Source organism: Copadichromis virginalis, linkage group LG1 (assembly GCF_057382275.1).
Source record: "Copadichromis virginalis isolate Kocher_CV1m ecotype Utaka linkage group LG1, C_Virginalis_male_GT1.1, whole genome shotgun sequence".
NCBI lineage: Eukaryota > Metazoa > Chordata > Actinopteri > Cichliformes > Cichlidae > Copadichromis > Copadichromis virginalis.
This window is the reverse complement of record NC_140618.1, coordinates 21,926,908-21,947,156: the sequence shown is the minus strand read 5'-3', so window position 1 is coordinate 21,947,156 and position 20,249 is coordinate 21,926,908. Positions and strand designations below refer to the sequence as shown.

General features: G+C 38.5%; 1 protein-coding gene and 1 long non-coding RNA gene across 3 annotated transcripts in view; one reads left to right on the top strand and one right to left on the bottom strand.

The window, feature by feature from the left end:
* Positions 1-15,998, bottom strand: part of pde3b (phosphodiesterase 3B) — a 46,112-nt gene extending 30,114 nt beyond the window's left edge. For both annotated transcript variants that reach the window (XM_085454652.1, XM_085454660.1), the window contains exon 1: positions 14,981-15,998. In XM_085454652.1, the coding sequence (XP_085310778.1) occupies positions 14,981-15,868 (888 nt within the window). In that variant the 5' untranslated portion in view covers positions 15,869-15,998. The remainder of the gene's footprint in view (positions 1-14,980) is intronic.
* A 1,448-nt stretch (positions 15,999-17,446) lies between these two features.
* LOC146718729 (uncharacterized) lies at positions 17,447-18,547 on the top strand. Its single transcript, XR_014918842.1, has 2 exons — positions 17,447-17,779; positions 18,314-18,547. It is a non-coding gene; the product is annotated as an uncharacterized LOC146718729 (long non-coding RNA).
* Positions 18,548-20,249: the final 1,702 nt, after the last annotated feature.

Genomic DNA, 20,249 nt, shown 5'->3' with positions numbered 1-20,249 from the left:
TGAACAGTGACTACTGGAAATATATATTCCTCAGAATATATGACTCAAATGAGAGAGGGTGCTTCTCTATGTTTAGATAAATGTTCAAATTTTAACCATTAGAATTTTATAGGGCCTAGTAATGGTTAACGGTGTGCCTGTGAGCTGGGTGTAAGCTTTTTCTCTACTTGTGATCAAGTCCAAGATATATGCACCTCTATTTTTATTATATCCTCACATTCAAAATTTCCATGTACCCACCCCCCAACTTCTTGGTATGCCTGAACAATGGGTAGCAGGTCAGGGACTAAATCCTACAGCAGTGCAAAAGGCTTCAAGATTACTTTTGTTACATTGTCCAAAAGCATGAGAATAATCTACCCTGGCTTCATACGTGATTGCAGCGTCTTTCACAGTGTGGAGTCTCTGGTGTTTAGTACACACATAATGAAGTGAAACTGTCACGACACCGGTACGCTATCTACGACAAAACGTGGAGAAACTGCTGGAGGGAAAACAGAGAACTTTTGTGAATCAAAAGAAAACCAGCAGAAGTCAAAGTAAATGTGTTCACTAAAGTTTAAGGTGAAATGATTCTGAATAGGCTGTATTTAGACTATATATATTGTATTAAACATATATTATATATATATTATATATATATTATATATTATTAAACATATATTATATCCCCACAGTGACAAAACAAAAATGTTAAATCTTTGCCAGTAAATATAGTTTCCACCTTTACAAATGTTTCTATTAACTTTATTTCGATTTAATTAAAATAAATACTTCTGGAATTTTACCTTTTAATTAAAAATCACTGACTCATTTTAAACTGAAATTCAGCTTAATGACACGTCTCAAAGCGTTTGAACGGGGGCAAGAAAAGGCTCAAAAAGTAAGTATCGATAAAAGGACATTTTGTCGTTGATTAGGTTAATTAGCAGCAGGGTAGTAACACAATTAGGTATGAGCAGAGGTTCACTCATCTGCAGAAAAATGCAGCTACGAGTTGCGGAACAATTTAAGAATAAATGCAAAGGCTTTAAATATCTCATCATCTATAGTACGTAATATTATGAAAAGAGAATTTGGTGAAATCTCCGTGCACAAGGGACAAGTTTAAAAAATAATTATTGCACGCCTGTGATCTTCTGGCCCTCGGGTGATTCTGCATTAATAACAGACATGATTTAGCGATTTAGGAAATCACCGCATGGACTCGAGAACACTTCCAGAAATCATTACTTGTGAATGCAGGTCACAATGCAGATTAAAGCTCTATCGTGCGATGAAGAAGCCGCATGTGAACATGATCCAGAAATGCCACTGTCTTCTCTACGCCAAAGCTCATTTAAAATGGACTGAGGCAAAGTGGAATACTGCTCTGTGGCCAGATGAGTCGAAATCGAAAAGTATAAAATTAGACCTTGGCGAGCATTGCCTACGTCACCTGAAACAGATGCAACATAGCATGAACTCTGACGGACTGTCAGATGAGTCAGAGTAACACAAACAAACCTGAAGTAGGTTTACTAAACAGAGATAAGAAGAACAAAGGTAAGATCTTTGTGTACCCATTTCACCAACATGTGTAGAACACACTCTTTCTAGGTATTAAACTGTGGTGCTGATGAAAAGGAAGAGTCAAGTTGTATAAAACGCTTCTAAAGAAAAATAATAAATACATCAATATAGCAGAAAATTGGATTTATTTCCTTTTTTGCTCAAGACATATATAACTCTTTCATACAACATAGCTATAGCTATACTATACTAAAAAATCCTATTAAATTCTACTTTTAAATACCTTTTATTTCTCAGAAACCTGTGCTGTGGATTTGTTTATGTCTCTAAACATTATCTTAACGACCTGATAACTCCTTTCAAACAACCCAACATCCCCTACTAGTTTTTTTACTACCGTCCTTGTCATCGTTCCTGATGGTGTCGTCTAAGCAGAGTTGGTGAGAGAGACTCTCGCATTTCTATCTTTACCCTCCTGTTTGCCTCTTCAACCCTTTGCCTTGATGCCTATAATAAATACCTTAAATATTTTACATATGGCTGATGATTTACTAGCCTTTGGTAAATTTGTGGACATGCCGGCGCTCTGAACCTGGTCCCAAGTCATTGTATATGAAAAAGACAAACCAAAAGAGAATGGAAACAACTCTTACAGCCATCTAGCGAGTTTTGAAAACTGCCAAGTGTATTTACCTCTATTTTTAAATTGAATTTATGCCTGTGTTTTTTGCTAAATGTATAAACACCAACCTGATGTGTCTGTGTTTAGAGCCACAAAACTTTCTATATGATCTGTTCTGAGTACAGTTAAGCTTATGTTGCACATATTTCATCTTTAATCCGTGCCTAAATCCAGCCAACTACTGCCGTGCCTAATGCTCCATGTCTGTAGAGTCGTGCCAGGGAGCCTGCTGTTGATATGTGGCATCAAGTCCACTGCTGATCCGGTTGATCCTTTGATACAGTTGAGACAGATAAGGACAAAGAAGGAGAGTCGGACTGCAAGAGAAACAAGCGGACAACCCCAGAGGTCCACGCACAGACAGAACAGAGCAGTTTAGGAGTTATTCAAGGGGACCTACACATTGCTAAAGTAAACTAACTAAATAAACACATTAAAATTTTGACAGTAATTCCTCTTCCATCATGCCTTGATCCCTGTATATCACTCTCCAAAAAATCCTATGGACATATCATGACGAGACCATCTGAAGGATCAGTAATAATTTGGGGCAGATCCCAGCTCTAACTCCCCACCTCTTAGCTGCAGTAATTAAACCATGTGCGCTACGCTTACTCATTCTGCCATCAGTCAGCTCCATATGACTGCTAAACCCCATAACCCTGTCCATGGATCTTCTGTGTTGTGCTTGTTCCACCTGCAGCAGCCTCTATTAGCCATAATCATTTTGCATCTTTTGCTGTATACAGACTCATGAACTCCTGTGCCATTACTCTGTAATGTTTCTCACAAATATTTTTCCCCAGTGAGCATCACGAAAGCACAAGCTTTTTAGATTAGAGGCCACCTACTAAGATGTTCCTTGCACTGATCTGCTGAAACTTCTGATAATTTCGACTGAGAAAATATGGTTCTGCAAAAACTGTAAACAGTAAACAGACTGTGAGATGGAAACATGTTGCAAAATAATCATAGTAGCACTTATAGTATCTATGCTTCCTTCTGGACGGATGTCACAAACTATGAATATTGACGGCCAAGGATGATGCGCTTCCACGGCAGACGGAGGTACATGCATCACAGATGAAAAACAAAACTTTGGAAGATAAACTCTTAGATATGGAGATAAGATAATGAGTGAACAAACTCAGGCAATACTTACTTACATAAAATACTTAGGTTTGATAGTGAAACCTTAACCAAAGGGGGAAACAACAGGCAATGGTGCCTGGGCAAACAAAAGACATTTTGTAGAGGAAAAAAACAAGTGAGGTTATACAATGCATCAAAAGTGTTATTTGGTTCGCCAGCTGCTGTGGACCCTGGGGATATGACACAAACTGACTGCACCTGCAAGACTAGTGGTAATATGCAAAGAGTGAAGCCACATCAGCTTCCCGGGTAAAACACAAGATTTCATCAAGGAGATCAAACGAGACAACAGTAAGAGCAAAACAGAGCACACTACAGTGACGGCGCTTCGTCTGGGTGTTGTAGTTGTTAAACAACGCAACTTTAGGGACAGTTCTAAAAAAAATTAGTTATCTTCAAAATGAGGGTCCAGGGATATTTACTGATTAAAACAATGTCAGCTATATTACTCCTTTGTTAAAATTAAGGTGCAGAGATGCAGGGCCTGAAGATCACAGGGATTCAATACAAAGTTTTGCCACTGTCGCTTGCGCACAGAGATTTCTCCAGATTCTCTAAATAATTGGCTGATATCATGCCCTGTAAGTGATGACGTACCCAGAGTGTCTGTAATTTTATGTTAAGGGAAATTGTGAATGTATTTCTTTTTTTTCTTTCATTTTTTTTTTCAAATTGGTGACCCTTTGCCCATCTTTAGTTCTTATATACTCTGCCTCTTGATTAAAAGATGCTCTTTTTATACCCAGTCGTGTTATTTGTCTGCTGCCAGTTGACGTAATTAGTTGCAAAACGTTCCTTCAGCTGTTTCCTTTCAGTACCACTTACTTTTCCAGGCTTTTGTTCCATCCCATCTCAACTTTTTTGAGACGAGTTGTTGCCATCAAATTCAAAATTAGATTTTTTTTTTTTTTTAACAAAATAGTGAAATGTGCCAGATCTGATATGTTTTCTATGTTCTATTGTGGATAAACTCTGGGTTTATAAGATTAGAAAATCATTCTGTTTTTTATTTAAATTTTAAACAGCACCATGACTTTTTTGGAATTGGGGTTGTAAAAAAAAAAAAAAATATTAGCAGTGTAGTTTGCACTTTTTATTTCAAATTTGAAAATTTGCTGTCACAGGAGGGAGAGCAGATTGCATTGATGTAAACAATGATACAGGTTCCCTAGGAATTGATTACCTTGAACAACTGCCAGTAGATCAAGAGCAGCCTTGACAGGATGGGGGAGATATCACCCTGAAGCTCCGAGTTAGAGACCTCTGTCCGACACTAAATCTACCTACAAAATCTGACTTGAGAGGAAGGGGGATCTGACATTTCAGTGTGCGTGCGTGCGTGTGTGTCTGTGTGAGTGTGTGTTTGCGTGTTGGGGGAAGGGTAGATGGAGGAGTGGGGGTTAAAGTGAGAAAAAAAGTGAGACAGTGACAGACTGAAGAAAAAGTGAAGAAAAGGGGGTGGGGATTGGTCGGGTGCAGTCCCCCCCCCCCCTTACAAAAGAATATATATGAGTCTAAACCTCATCATTCCACTTTAAAATATTTACTTTTAAACATGAGTTGCTCTGAATAATTCGTGCACAGTTAGTGCAAATGACGATCTTGTTGGTTGGAGTTAGGGTTTTCATTGCAGTGACTAATAGCGCTTCACAGTTTTGCCCTTTTCAGTAGGATCTGCCCTCAGCTGCTAAACACACACAAGCCCTCCTCTGTAGCTGCGGCTGACGTCAACCGTCACTTAGCAACAGCCTTTTGGTGTAAAAGCAGCAGTGCTGACACCGTTTTCAAAAGAGGCGCACACAGAGAGACAGAAAGAAACTCAGAGAGAATGAGAAACAGATACTGAGCGAGAGAAAAGACGAGGGAGAAAGATTGCAAGGCAAAAAATGATAATTGTAAGAACGAATCACCAGCAAAAGCTGAAAACACTTTAAGAACATTGGAGGAAAAGATTAGGTTATGTCAATAAAGTTGTCTGGAGACTATTAACAGTCAGTAAAACCCATGGCATGTGCTCTTTTACGTTAGACTGAAATTTATTACATCCTTAACCTCTCCTTCTCCACACTTAAATTCTCACAGGGGGCTCCCACCATCTATGTCACAGCAGTCAAATTTAACCCTACCACGCTGCTCACACACCATCACTGGACTGAGCAAACAGCCAGCACGTGAAAAGTTCAGCTACCTCAGCCTGAACTTAAAAAGCAACGCCACCTAAAATGTTTGAATTGTGGGGAATCTCGTGGTGTATTTAAGAAAACCTGAGCAGAAGCCAAGATATGCAAAGTATGGGAGGCTGGCACAACAGTTGCAGATTTTTTTTTTTTTTTTTTTTTTTTTAATGGCCCAGATTTATCTGATGGCAATGGCTCCGCATCGCTCTGACCAGTCCAACATTCTGGGCCTCAACAACACACAAACTCAGCACAAATAAGCTTTGTATAGATAATAATACAGGCTGAGACAAAGTCGGGACAGCACATTAAGGCTCATTAGAGACAAATAAGAAACAGGGGACATGCTGCCATAACTAATCCCTCAAATAACTGTAATTTATTGTTAGTCTTGTAAACAAAATGTTAAAAAAAAATACAACAACAACAACAAAAACCAAAGAAAATAAAACTATAAATTCATAATTTTTTTTCAGCCCCCTTTTAGACAGTGACTCCTCAGACACCAGAGTCATTAGGCTAAGCTCTGGTAGACCTATCATGAAAACTAAAGAGCTGCAAGCTAATTGCTGGTGATCATGACGCAAACCGTTTCCAGGGCAACCCGAGTTTTGGAGTACCCGCTCCAGCATTTCCTCATCTGTTTGCACTCACACCAGCAGGCTGACAATGCAGTCGCTGCATCCTGTTTCACTCTGCGCCTCGCACAAGTTAACCCTTTCTAACACTTCTGCCGCTGCGATGAGAAATTAAAAGCAGCTACGCAAACTAGTTTTGACTTTAAAGAAAGCGGGCTGGGAGCAGAATTCACAGAAGCTATCACGGCAGCCCATCTGGATCCAATCCCAAAAAGCAAGAGTTTTAACCAGTGCAATTCCCAACTGGGGCTTGCAAATTATACACTTTTCAAACAGAAACACCTGAAGAATTTCCATCACTCATACAGACAATATTACTGATTAATTTAATATTTATAAAATTGTTACCTATATTATGAAAGCTACCTGTGGAATCAGTGAAAAGTTGCTACGTTGAGAATTGGGACATCTTGGTCTTGATATCGCAACTGTTACACAACCTCCTAAACACACAGTTTACCCCTCATGTATCACTCTCCTTCAGTTCAACAGAGGCTCAGCTTGGCTCACAATTTGTCCCAGAGAATTATCACTTTCGCTAAAAATGGCTATTTCCATTTCAATTTAGAAACCAAGAAAAACACAATTCCTATATTTGAAAACTATTCTTGTCTGACTTGGACTGAGAGGGAAAAAAAACAATGATTAAATTTTTTTTATACTACACAAACACGTCTACTATTTTATTTTAAATTATTTTCTAAGTTAAAAAAAACAACAACAACATAAAACTACATATCAGTGCTGTCTTAAGTGTTCACGATGCATCCTCTGTAAATATCAGGCCCCGAGTGGCCCAATCTCAGCCAATCAGACTTGATTTGATTATCTTTTATACAATTAAAATATGAGATATATATGCTTTTTTCATACTTAATACCAAATTGAAAAAGATGCAATGACCAGGATTAAATGTGTATTGGAACACAAAACAGTGCTTGTTTCAGCATGCAGTCCACACACACACACACACACACTACTCCTGAATTTAATATACATTGCTCAGACAGTGTTTCAGTTTTGATATAACAGCAAATCAAAGGGGGGGAAAACTAAACGTGCATCAAGGGTTTACATCTCCACAAACAACACATGAAGAGGCTAAAGACGCATAACAGTAAAAACGTACGTTTTTCACCACGATTTGATCTGTAGATCAACTGCATTTAGGCCCGAGCAGATTACAAGCACTGATTCTCCAACACATACGTGACTGCTTTTCTGAAAATACTGATAAGGCAGGATTTGCTCAAAGTAAACATTAACTTACACAGTGCTTACAGAATTAAATAAACTGCCAGCAAAATATATGCATATATCAAAGCAAAGTATAATTACAGATAAATATATAATTTCTATATATTTTGGACCTTTATGTGATTTTCTGAATGAATAAGTTGATATGAAGTAGACTCTTTTTTTTTTGTGGCACCTTTTTTCCACCAAAACACACTTCATACTGCACACTGCCTAAAGACTGAGTGCTTCGCTCTTTCTCATCGCTGCTGGAGGCAGACATTATATACTACCAGGCAATTAATAAGACTTGTAATCCCCCCCCCCCCCCCCCTTCTCTGCAATAACCCTGTTGTACGTCACTTGGTTGTGACGTCAATGTTATATCATTCCACATGGCTTTACAGCAAGCTAACGTGACAGCTGAGAGCTGCTCTGCGTTTTCGCTGCTCTCCCTCCAACCTTTCTCTCTACCGCCTGCTTCTCTGTTCCTGTCTGCATGGTGGGGGTTGCGCTGATGGGAGGGGGGGTTAGTTAAGTGTATTATTTACTTCTTCTTGCCCCCGTGAAGTGGTAACCACACATAAAAGGGCTGTCTCCCTGAATTCAACACTGGCCTGCTAATACAGCCTCTGAGGTCTTAGTCATGAAGCAGAGCTTTTAGATTTCTGCCATGAAAGCCCAAATACATTAATCCTACTTTAAAAAAAAATTAAGTCTACTTTACTCTCTCCGTCTCAAAATACCTCAGTTGATCTCACAGACGCACGCTGACAGAGAGGGTTGGACAATAAAATCACTGTTTTGGAAAAACAGTCATTGGAGATAAATTATTCTAAAGGCCCATAACCAAATATGGAGCGGTTAATATAAATTTTCACTTGGTTTGTGGGTTCTTGGGTTTGTTTGTTTTTTCCATCCGGTGACCCTTATGACTATTAGACAGTCTCAAAGTGCAAGACTGATCCCACAATGAAATTAGCGAAATATAGTTTTTACTAAGTCAGATTGAAATCATTGATCTGTTTAAAATATCTATTAAATAAGAATTTAACACACACAGTTAACATAGTAAATCAAAGATTCTGCGATTGCAGTTAACCCACAATGCTTTGGCTGTGCAGATTTTGAGTGACAAAACGTAAAACTGAGAGCACAAGTTAACATTAACTGAAACTAAAACTAAGTCTAAAATTCATAGCCTGAATTTAAGGTGACAGCAACCACAAAGGGTTTTCCTATCTTGTCAATCTGACACATTCAAGGATCACACATTACAAAAAATCGTGTTCTCAACTAACAACAGAAACTGTTCCCATACAGTCACAAGCAGCGAGAGCTGAGAAATTGGCTTTCAAGAATAGTAAAGTAGTTTTTTGACTCAAGGTGAAATCCTGATGATGTCCTCTCATTTTTGCATTTGCTTCTTGCCCAAAGAAGCGCTGACACTAGTGCAGTTGGTACAATTCTATTTAAATTGTAGAGTTGCGGTTGACAAAAGATTAAGTAAGGCTGTAACGGCAAAGTCTATTTCATTTTTATGCTTGCCCACTACCTGAGAGTATTTAAAAAATGACAGATAAAATTTACAAAGGTAGTAAACAGTATACAGTTAAAATAAAAAGTTCATGATTTGAGTGGACACGAGTGGAACCGTGAATGTGCTTAAATGTCTTCAGAGTCGGAGGTGTTACGTAGCTAACATATTACACCTGTTTGGAGGTTCAGTCTTTTCAAAATAAAGCTCTTCCAAAGCCTGTCACTTATGGCAATGAACCAGTAATTACAAATCAGTAGTTTACTAAAACAAAATGCTTCCTTCATTTTCTTTGTATAACTCCGTGGTACAGGACACTTTGCCACTCCACATAAATGGACACCGAGTCAGAGAAGGCTTCAGCTTTTCCTGATTTTATTTAGAAAGCTTTACTTTGCATTTTAGATGCAGTATTGAAATGTATAAACTGATTCAGATTACACATTCAGACATCAGGTGATCGGATTTTCTAAAAGGTAATAATATTTGACTGGACATTCAATTTTCCATTCACAAACATGATTTTTCAATTCTTAAACAATTTGTCGAACCAGGATGCTCCTTTTTTAGCCAGTCATGATACTTGACTTGCTGTTGTATTGTATTCCATCAAATATTTTTTATGACTACAAACCTTTTCATTAATTTTCAAATGCCAACTTTTGGTAACTGAAATTAGGGACTGAATGATTGAATTTTTAATTCCAAATTTAATTGGGAACACAATTGTAAATCCTGATTTTTGCTATCTAATAAACCCATGTCTCCCAGTCCACTAGGGTCCGCTTCGGTCAGAGCGACATAGATTCTGTCATCAGACAGTGAGGGCAAAACTCCTTTCAGATATGCCTGCTGGTTTTTTAGGGGCTTTTCCTAGAGAATTTACATTGCAATGGACCAATTAAGCATGCGCCCCAGGCACCGGACTTCAAAAAACTATAACAGGAACAGGAATAACTCCTCGGCCTTTGGTTCTGTCAGGACTGCAACGGAGTGTAATAGCAGTGCATACCCTAAGTTCAATTCAAGTTATTCTACAGCAACTCTGGAGTCCAAAATTCCTAACTTTACCTTTAAGAAACAACGGTGATGGCTTTTGTCTAAACATCAAAGAAATACTAGTTCTACACAATTGTTAACCAATTTCTGGTACTGTAATGTACCAGAAATTGGAATAATACCTTCAAGTGACTGGGGACTTTGTGAGCAATACTTGGTGGCTGACATAACACTTTAAAAGAAAAACATCTTAAAGCTTTAAGGTTAAAACAGTATGTTCATAAATGTATCCTCACATTTAACTCACAGAAGTGATTTGTAAACGAGATTTTAGGGGGGGAAAAACTAGGTTAAAACTGCTTTTATTACCATGTTTTTACTCATACTGTTCCACCTCCACCAGTGTAAGGCCCACGGTGGAAACACAATGCAAAGCAAGACAAATAAAATTTTGGGAGCCAGCTACATAAACAATATCTGCACACCAAAAAACTATGTACACTGTTTTACACAATTTAAGGAAAATCTGCTAGAATGTGCATATTACAGACAGTACTTGTTATGTACATACATTTGAGGTGTAAAATTAAAATAAGGCTTTGCATAATGAACCAAATGGATATAGAAGTATATATCTGTGGCACCTGTAAACCATCATTATAGTTCTATCTTAGTGATACCAAAAATACCAAAAAGAAAGATCAATGATTAAATAGTAGGGTACTTTTAAAAACAGACTTTTGTAATTTGACTACTTTGCAATTGAAAATAAAACTTAAAGAAAGAGAAGACAGGCAAAGAAGGCAGTAAAAAATGCCCTAACATAAAGAAAAATGATTTTTCTCGCTCATAAACAGTGATTTGAAAGAAGTTAAGAAGTTATTACTGTCTGACGAAAATATGTTGTGGTGTAACTTTAACAAAATCAGAGACGTTCTAGAAAGACACTTAAAAAATGATTTAGCACAAAATTATGTCTCTCCTCTCATGAGGCGTGATCAAAAAGTTTTGGGAACGAGCCCATAAAAGTCAAAAACCATACATAACTCTAATATGACCAATGATCCATGTCAACACCATCTCGTCGTACATCTCTCACTTTAGAAACGTTTGCTTTTTTTTTTATTGCTTCCTGGAAGTCCAATTACACTCTATTTCATTGTGCACTCTGCAACCTCATCATGGACCTCTTGGAAAGGACACACAGCAAAGAAAGAAATTTTATATAAACACGCCCGACATCTGGTGATAAGAGCTGGATATCTAGTCAAATGATAAAAGGAACACACTGGACCTGGCGTGTAGCCACAAGCATGTGCTGTGTAGCATTTTGTTTTCAACATTCATCAGGTAGTACATGAATTTGTCTCCCAGAGGCAGATTATAATCATATACCTTCTACTGTGAGGTCCTCACGTGTCTAAGACAGAACATCCAGCAGTAACGATCTCAAGCAAAGGGAAACACACGGTGCTGACTAAAGTATGATTTTTGGCCGCATCAACAGACGTGTTGCCATAGTTGCCAGATTCACTTCTCTGTGAACCTCAATACCATGAAAATCAAGTTAAAGGTTGGCTTTTTTTACATACTAGAGGAGATCCAGCACTCCTCAAAAAGGAGAAGGTGAAAAGGGAAACTGCACAAATTGTTTTTTAATATTTTATCTTTTTAGGCCCAGGCACATCTGAGCGTAAGAGCTGTGAGTCAGCTTCCGATGATGATTTAGGACCAAAAAAGGGAGCTACTTTAACAAAGCACGGGAATTTTGCTGGGTGAAGACACACTTTTTCCCCCACTTGAGGAAAAACCACACCGTTGACTACAAACAGGCTTTGAAGAGGCAGATACTATCCGCTGGTGACGTGCAACTGAAATATGTAAACAAATTACCCCATCGAGCGCTGCCGGAGCGCTCGCTAGTGGCGCTCCATGTGACAGGAAGAGCCAAGAGTGGATGGAAATAACTAATATGGTTACATAGTGATATACATTTTTCAGTGGTATTATGTGACATTATCGTGCAGACTTCCTACAAGTTACAATGTTAAGTTATTTTAATTATTGTTAACTTAAAAGCACTAAAGTTGTTATTTTATGCATTTAATTCAAATTTCCAGGGAAAATTCTTCTAATTCTATGTTTCGTCACTGGATATAATCTTGTCTCATTACTATTGCAATATAATGCCACAGCGGCTGGGATCTTGTTTCAATAGATTCACATTTCAAATTAGGAAGTCTGTCATCAGTGACATTAGCTCAGTGGAAAAGAAACATGGAAAATGTCCTTGATTTACTTACATTTATTGTAAGCACCAATTAAACATTATTCATTATCTGCTACTTATTGTTGTTAGAAACATGCGCCTAAAAAGGTATAAATATATATCTGACTGTGGTGTCTCTTAGGAGTTGCACTGTCTGAAGCTGCCTTTTTTAAGGGTATTCATGATGGAACAAGACTAATAACAATGGCGCGTTATTGAGAGCATATCTGCTAGTTCAATCATGACTTTAAAAAAAGCTTCCTACTATTGTGAATAGATGTATTGTAGAAAGACTAAAGGCTGTTTTTGATTTTTCTGACAGAACCCGCTAAAGTCACCAAACACAGGATATAGATGAGTCTCAACTTTGCAAAATTCCACTTGATGACAAAAAACAGCCACTGTTGTGCGCTACATCCTTTTCTTTCTTTTTTTTACACAAGGAGTATCATAATGTAAAAATACAAATAAAAAAAACATACGGAGAAATGTGACGCATCAACTGGAATGTCCTCTATCTGCTCCATTATTTTCTGCACTGCCACAGTTATAAAACGGTCTTTTATCAGAGATTAAAAAAAGGGAAGCTGTGTTTACATCATTATCTGTTTTGTTAAAGGTTGTTGGCCGTGGGTTTAAGCCCTGACGAGCCCCATTTCATTAATGGAACTGTTATACATGATGGTGCAAAAAGCACTGATGCTGAAGTTAGCGCTAATAAAGTACATAATAGTTCAAATCAACATGCAGTTTTGCGTGCGATGAGGGAGCATGATAGCATGCAACTGTGATCTGACAATGATTCTAATGTTCTGTTTTGAGATTTGAAAGCACAATTTGAATATCTTTAGTCTGACTCTAGTCGCACACTCATGTCTGTAGTTCTGATCCAGAGCATCTTGACTTGTGTCTGCATTGGGGTTGAACTTTAAATTGGTTTTCCCAAGGCGATAGACATTTTATATTGAAAACCACATGTTGCTGCAAACAGAAAAACAACCTCCTGTCTTTGCAACTGAAAGACAGAAACCAGTACCCTAGTCAGAAATGCAGAACTGTTATGAACTGAACTGTTATGTGAAAATAAATAACGTGTTTGACATTACCAATGAACCCTGAGTGTTTTTATCTGTCTCTGTATTTTATTTTTTTTTAATCTGCATCTGACACAGAAACGGTCAGGTCTTTAAATCATTAATTATTACTTATGTGCAATATAAAACAGACACAAACATCCCTGATAGCTCTTCACTACACACTCACTCACACATTGACAACTAACGGGCAATCCAGGCTTTAATTCACCTGACTGGCATGTGTCCACGCAGCAGATGGAGAGCACTTAAGCTGTTTGTCTCTTCTAGTCACAAAGAAAAACTCTTTGCTTTAGTGTTCACTGGAAGAGAGGCCAGGATACTGTGATGATAACATGTGGGAACTAAAGTTTATTATTAATTTGTTAATTTGCAATCAGTGTCCCGTTTTTACTTTTTAGCTGAAAGCAGTATTGCCCAGTAATTTTAAATTAAATTCCTATCAGCAAAAAGCCTAAAAACTAACTGCAGGCACACAGCGAGGCAACAGTTCTTTGCTTTTGTTGGGTTGACTTTGCAAATTTCCACTTCTATTCAAATATTTTTCCCAAAAATATTTAAGGTCAGTTCTTATAAATAATAATAATGAGAAGCTGACAAATGCTGGAGCTGAGGCCTTAATCCCAAAGCCTAATTCACAGATATTACAACCTACCATGTAACTATTCACTTCTCCATCATTTTCAGCAACACACAAGGTGCATTCAACTTTTCGGTGCTCTGTTTGAGGCCTAGTGCAATGTGACTATCAGGCTTCTAACGGCACACAACACAATGAGGTTAAAAACAACTACTGGAAATAGCACAACTGAGACAAACTGGACATATATTTTTAGTTCTCTTATCATTTGTAACAAACCTCGAAGGACACAAAACAATGTGTGTGAACTGATGGCTTGGCATCCACTAAAGAATAGCACTGGCAACAATAATGCTGGCATTTGTCTACACTGCCTACACTTAAATTAAGGCGACGGGCGGCGTAAGCTGTTTGCTCCCAACATATTGCATGCAACCTGATAGTCTTCATTTTGTACGCATATCACTCCATGTGGGTGTATCAGTTTTCAGAAGTGCTGCAAAGTGGAAAGGAGCACCGCAGGCTCTGCTGTGGGATTGTGGACACTGAAAGATGCCAGTGCGCGCTCGCCATCATTTTGTGTTGTTGACTGTTTGTCATGTGGGACTGAGCCCACATCACTTGCTTTGTTGCTGGCTGTGCTGTTATGCTGCCAGGAGGATGTTGACGTGCACTTGCATTTTATGGCTTGTGTGCCACACGAGCTCTTCGGTGAGGACATTCCCACGAAAATGTGGAGAGACAGCACTGCCTAAGTTTTGTATCCGAGTGCACTTCAAACCAATGGTAGCATTGTGTTTCAGGGTTAAAATCGGGGTTTTGGCCATTTGCTTGACATTATCGATCACAGATTATTAGCATTAATATAAGAATATTATATACGTGTTAGAAGCAACCTGCAGCAACCATATTGAATTTGGAAAACAAATTCTACCAAAGTGACTTTTGTAAATGCTCTGTGTGGGCTTTAGTGATACAGTATTGTGCTTTCAACTTGTGCACATGTGCACTCAGAGTAGCTGTGGATGAACAGTGGGCCTACTTTTGCAACAACAACAACAACAGCAGCAGCAACAGACGTGGTCCTGCAGGGGGGAGACCTACCTGCTCTCTGGATATACAGGGCAACGAAGGTCTGCGAGGCATTTTACAACTGCCATAATAGCTGGTCGACGTCTCCCCCAGCGACACGCAACTGGACCTTCTCCTAGGTCTGATCACAGGGACCTTTTCCTCCGCGCTGGAAATCCCACTCGGTGCTTCCCTCGACGGGTAGTAGCGGTCAAAGCAGAGCCCCAACAGGGAGCCAGAAACCCCCGCAAAGCAGGCAAAGAGCGGTCTGAGCAGTGCGGGCAGACCGCTCAAACTTGTGAAAGAAACAAGCCACACAACGCTGGCAAAAACCAGTATGAGAACACTGTGTTTGAGTTTTAGCGTTGGGATCAGCGTGAGCAGACCCACACATCCCAACACGAATAACAACCTGCCCACCATTTGCATCTGGTGCTGGTCCTCTCCCCATTGTAAAAACCGCAAGACCAAAAAATCCCCGAGGTAACACGATGCTGGCAGTGACACCAGCCAGCATTTGGTGCTCTCCTTCTTTTTCCTCCTCAGGTAAAGTGTCAGGAAGAAGAAAGCACATCCTATGCTGAATAAAGGACTGATGGACTGGGAGAAGCCCGACAAAAAAGTCCGCAAATCCCAAAGCGAGTCACTTTGCAAGCTCCTGGAAATTAGAAAGGAGACCGCGAAAATCACAAAAGCGCCCACGTACAGGGCAGAGACCTTTAACAGTTTGGAGCTGAGAATGTCTTCGTTGCAAAACCTGCACACGCTAAACAAAAATCCCCTCTGATGGTCCTGTTTCAGGGGGGTGACGCAGCTCTTCACATAGCCGTTCCTGAAGCCTTCTGAGCTGTTTACACTTCCAGCTCCGTCGTGGTGCCTTGTTTTACTGTGCAAAACCTCTCCTTCCTCCCGTGCAGCCATGGCTCGACTGTGGCTCCTCGTATCCACGCGAAAGTCCCCCTCTCCTGCTATTCACGCCGTATTAACGCTCAACTACATGACAGCAAACGCACTCCATGGTCACTCAAACGTGCTCCAGCACTTGGACTAAAGAAAGAAGGTGAGATGTTGTTTTTACAGAAATGGGGCTCTCTGTCGCCGGCTATAGGCCACAACTCACACTGCATGGCTTATTTTTGCGATGTGGAGCGCTGAGCCCACAGACCGAACCAATCCTGAGACTTTATAACCCAATATTAGCAGTGTACGATTAGACAGAAGAAGCTCATTAGAATATAATATAGCGAGGAAAACTGTTAAATTTCCATCGCAGGATGTCCCACAATGCAGTTTACTTGTTTTGTCTGCATCCCTTGTGTGCACGGGAAGTCTTTGTTAGTTCACTATTCATCTTATATGTGTGGCAAAGGCTTCATGGAAGTCTTCGCTTCATAAATAAACCCACTAACGCAGAGTTTCTTGTAGTGTTGACTCTTTCTCCTCTCTCGCTTATTATTAGATACAAATAAATGTAATTTAATTTAAATAAAATGATACTGCACGACGCCGAAATTGTTTTGGTCTTCTGGTTAAAATGTCATCGCTGCTTTTCGCAGTCGTTGGATCCATCGACTTGCACTGTGATCGTTTGGTTTGCCTGTCTTTAGCTCAATCGATTCTCGATTTTATCGATCTGATCAGGCTAAACCAAACAACAGTGAATATCACCCATTATCCACGGACGTAATGTAGACATATACAAAATTATGCCGCTAAAACATTTAAGGGGCACTCGGACCATTTTTAACATTTATTATGTATTTATTTATTTTATTTTTTACAAATTACACAGCGTTTGTTAAAAAAATTTTTTTTATCTTGAACATTTAAATCATTATGATTTATGTGTGATTTAAGTACTCCCTTAATTTTTTATTTATTTATTTATTTAGCTGTGGATACATCCACTCTCAATCAAGCGTTTGCTGTGGAGGAATTTTGGCTCACTTTTATTTGTAGGATTGTTATAATTCAGCCACACTGGAGGGTTTTCAAGTATGAATGGTCTGTTTAAGGTCATGCCAAAGCATCCTGATTAGATTGGAGTCTAGACTTTGACCTAGTCACTCCTAAAGAAAAAAAAATCCCCAAAGTGCTGGGGATCATCGAAATGTTTTTTGGGAAGTGTGAGACAAGCCTTTGTGTTCTTTTTGCTCAACAGTGGTTTTCCCCTTGGAGCTCTCCCACAGATGCCATTTTTGCACAGCCTCTTTCTTACTTTCTTACTCTGACCTTAACTGAGGCAAGCGAGGCCTGCAGTTCTTTAGATGTTGTTCTGGGTTCTTTGACATTAGTCAGTGTTCCAGACTGATATCAGAACAAGGGCAAATAATTTTTTCACCATAATTTTGCACAGTAAATTTCTCCTTTACTGCATGGTGAATAAAGTCAAAACAGGTTAAAATCCTAACTGCAAATTCCAAAGTGCAGCTTATACAAGTGTACTTTATTTCACTGTATATATTTTAAATAATGTCTGATTTAAACTACACAGCAAATTCAAAAGTGTTAAATTTTTTGGTGTTAATAGTCTCCTTGCAAAAGTAGAGTTAATTTTACTCTAAGCAGAGTCACATTTTTTTAATGTAACTCTGAGGTGTAAAATGATAGTAGTTAAAATCGAGTGTTAAAAATGAGTGTTTCTCTGTCAAATCTGGAGGTGTTACAATGGAAACATTAACTCTTGACCTCTTAACTCTGAACTCCTAGAGGGGCTATGACACCAACAGAGTAAATTCACAGACTCCGCCCCCAGCACGGCTCCAATCGAAGCTGAAGTGAAGCCGTTTCAGAACATTTTGCTCTACATATTTGAGTTGTTTGCCATGCTTGGTAAGTCATTTTTTCAAAGATTGTTTCAATTATTATTATGAGCTTTTACTTCTGTGGCTCTTTGGAGTTGAGACAAAGCTGTGTGAAAGGCATTAGCCATGTTGCTCGGTGATAGCATAATATTCTGTTTTAGCTAGCTGAAAGGTATTGTTTGCGGGCAAATACCACAGCCTTGAAAAAAGCTTGCATGTGAATTTTCAGTCAAACTTTTGGTCAAATACACCTAAAACAATGTCTAGAATGTGAAATGTTGGTATAATGGTGCTACTTGAAGCCTGAAAACGATCGCCCATAAAAAAAAAAAAAAAAACGAGCAAACAGCAGTAGCTGACATCCTGACTGGATTCTACGGTAGCATTTAGATCCCTCCAGAGTTTTGTGCACACGGTTTAGGTAAAAATGAAAAAGGAAAATACTTTACACAAGTAATGGCTCAAAGAGGATTCCTTTTTTTTTTTACTGTGCTGCAATTGTTTACTGGATTATTTGTGCCATTAATTAGTGTCAACTAATTTTTATTCAATCTCCGCACAGGATATGCTTGTGAAGATGGAATATGGGGGAGAGCAGAAGTGCGTTGAAGTTCCACAAAGTGATGAATGAAGGACATGCATATTGTATTGAAGAAATAAGTGATGAGAATGCTGTTATTTGCATTTACCATGTCAGACCTTTTGATAAACAAAATTCTAATGAAAGTGAGAACATGTACACTGTTACATCTTTCAGAAAATGTTTTGAAATTGTGGTGCACAGTTCAGAATAAAAGTTTTTCAAAAACCATTGCATCTTTTTAGCAAATGTTTATTTCCAAAAGAAATTTCTAGAAGTTCAGAACAGTAAAATTCCCGCTTTTTGGAATGAATTAGAAGATAACTCTTACGTAGTTAAACTAAAATACTCTTTGAGAGTTAATATATAAACTCTTAACACCGAGTGTTAAATTATCAACTCCAGACAGATTTGGTGTTTAACACTAAATCAGAGTTAACGTACCAACTCTCCAAAAAGAGTTAAATTAACACTCTCTGGTGTGGACCCATATAGACACTTTAATAGTGTTGAAATCAAATCTGACAGTGTTAATTTGGACATGCTGGATTTGCTGTGTACAAGTGATGAAAACAGATCTATATTCATATATAGATTCTTAAAAATTACAAAAATCTGCTGAATGTAGTTTTTTAAAAATGTTATTTTAATGTTATTTTTTATGTTATTACAATTGTAAGTCTCACTAGGGACAAGGATCGCTGGTATTTATAAAAGATTAGGTCTTAAAAACCTTTCACGTTTTAATTCAACTGTTTTAGCATTTGTTACAAAACCATACTGATGGTTGTTTTTTGTAGCCAGCTTGTGAGCTTTGTTGTTTCTTTTTAGCTGATGATAGGCTTAGACATCTCTTTGAGTTAAAAAAAAAATGACTTCCTGGTTCGAGCGAGCTGTGGTTAAATTACTATTACTGTGTAGAGATCACCTGCACTGAACTGCACAGAAGGCATTTCCCCATTTTCATTAATATGCCAAATGTGCAAAGAATGGCAGAAACCAAGAAATTGGCCTTTAAAAAACTCCTTTCCACTGCTAAGCATTGCTGAAGTCCCATGAATTAAACTGACAGTCTCAGGTTACCTTAATCATGCAGAAGAAAGTATGTTGACGCCATAACAGACTATTCTTAGAGCTGCTATTTCTGTCATTTTTCCACCGACACAGTAGAAAATCACATTTCATTAATAATATTAATAATGACTGCAGTTTCCTTTAGTCAGTCACAGAGCCCTTAAAGTGTTTCCCCTTAAAATGAAGGCATTTGTAATGTAGCCCTGATTGGTTACATCTTTGTCTCTGCAGCGGAGCTCAGTGGAAGGGCAAGGTGCAGACAGAGTTTGTTTAATTTAATAAACTGTGCTTTGCATGAAAATACACACAAGCAAAATGAATGAAAGTCAGCGCTTATACTGGCAACTACGATTATGTGAAATATAAGTAACAATGACCTTTTATATTCCTTCTTAAGCTAATCTGAATGGTCTGGCACAATATGACGTTACTGCCCCAAAAGTAAGCATGCCCGTTGAACAGGATATGTGTTAAATGCCAATCCTATGATTACTTATCATTTCCAAAAGGCTCATCATCCATCTGTATGAAGCAAACATGTATTTTGTTCCCTGGCTGGCAGGGCTCTTTGTGATAAGTGTACTTTGCTCTTAACTTGAGCCATAAATCTTCTTTATCAGCTTCAGTTTGAATTAGCGCAATAAACGGGTCTGTGGAAGTGGGAATTAATCAGTGTTGGGATCAATTTTGCCTACTGTGGCGTCTACAACAGATAGTTTGCAAAACAGCGTTGTGAAAGCCTGATATGACAATTTAATTCAATTCAATTATATTCATATAGTGCTAAATCACAACAATAGTTGTCTCAAGGCATTTTATAATGTAAGGTAAAGGGCTTAGAGAA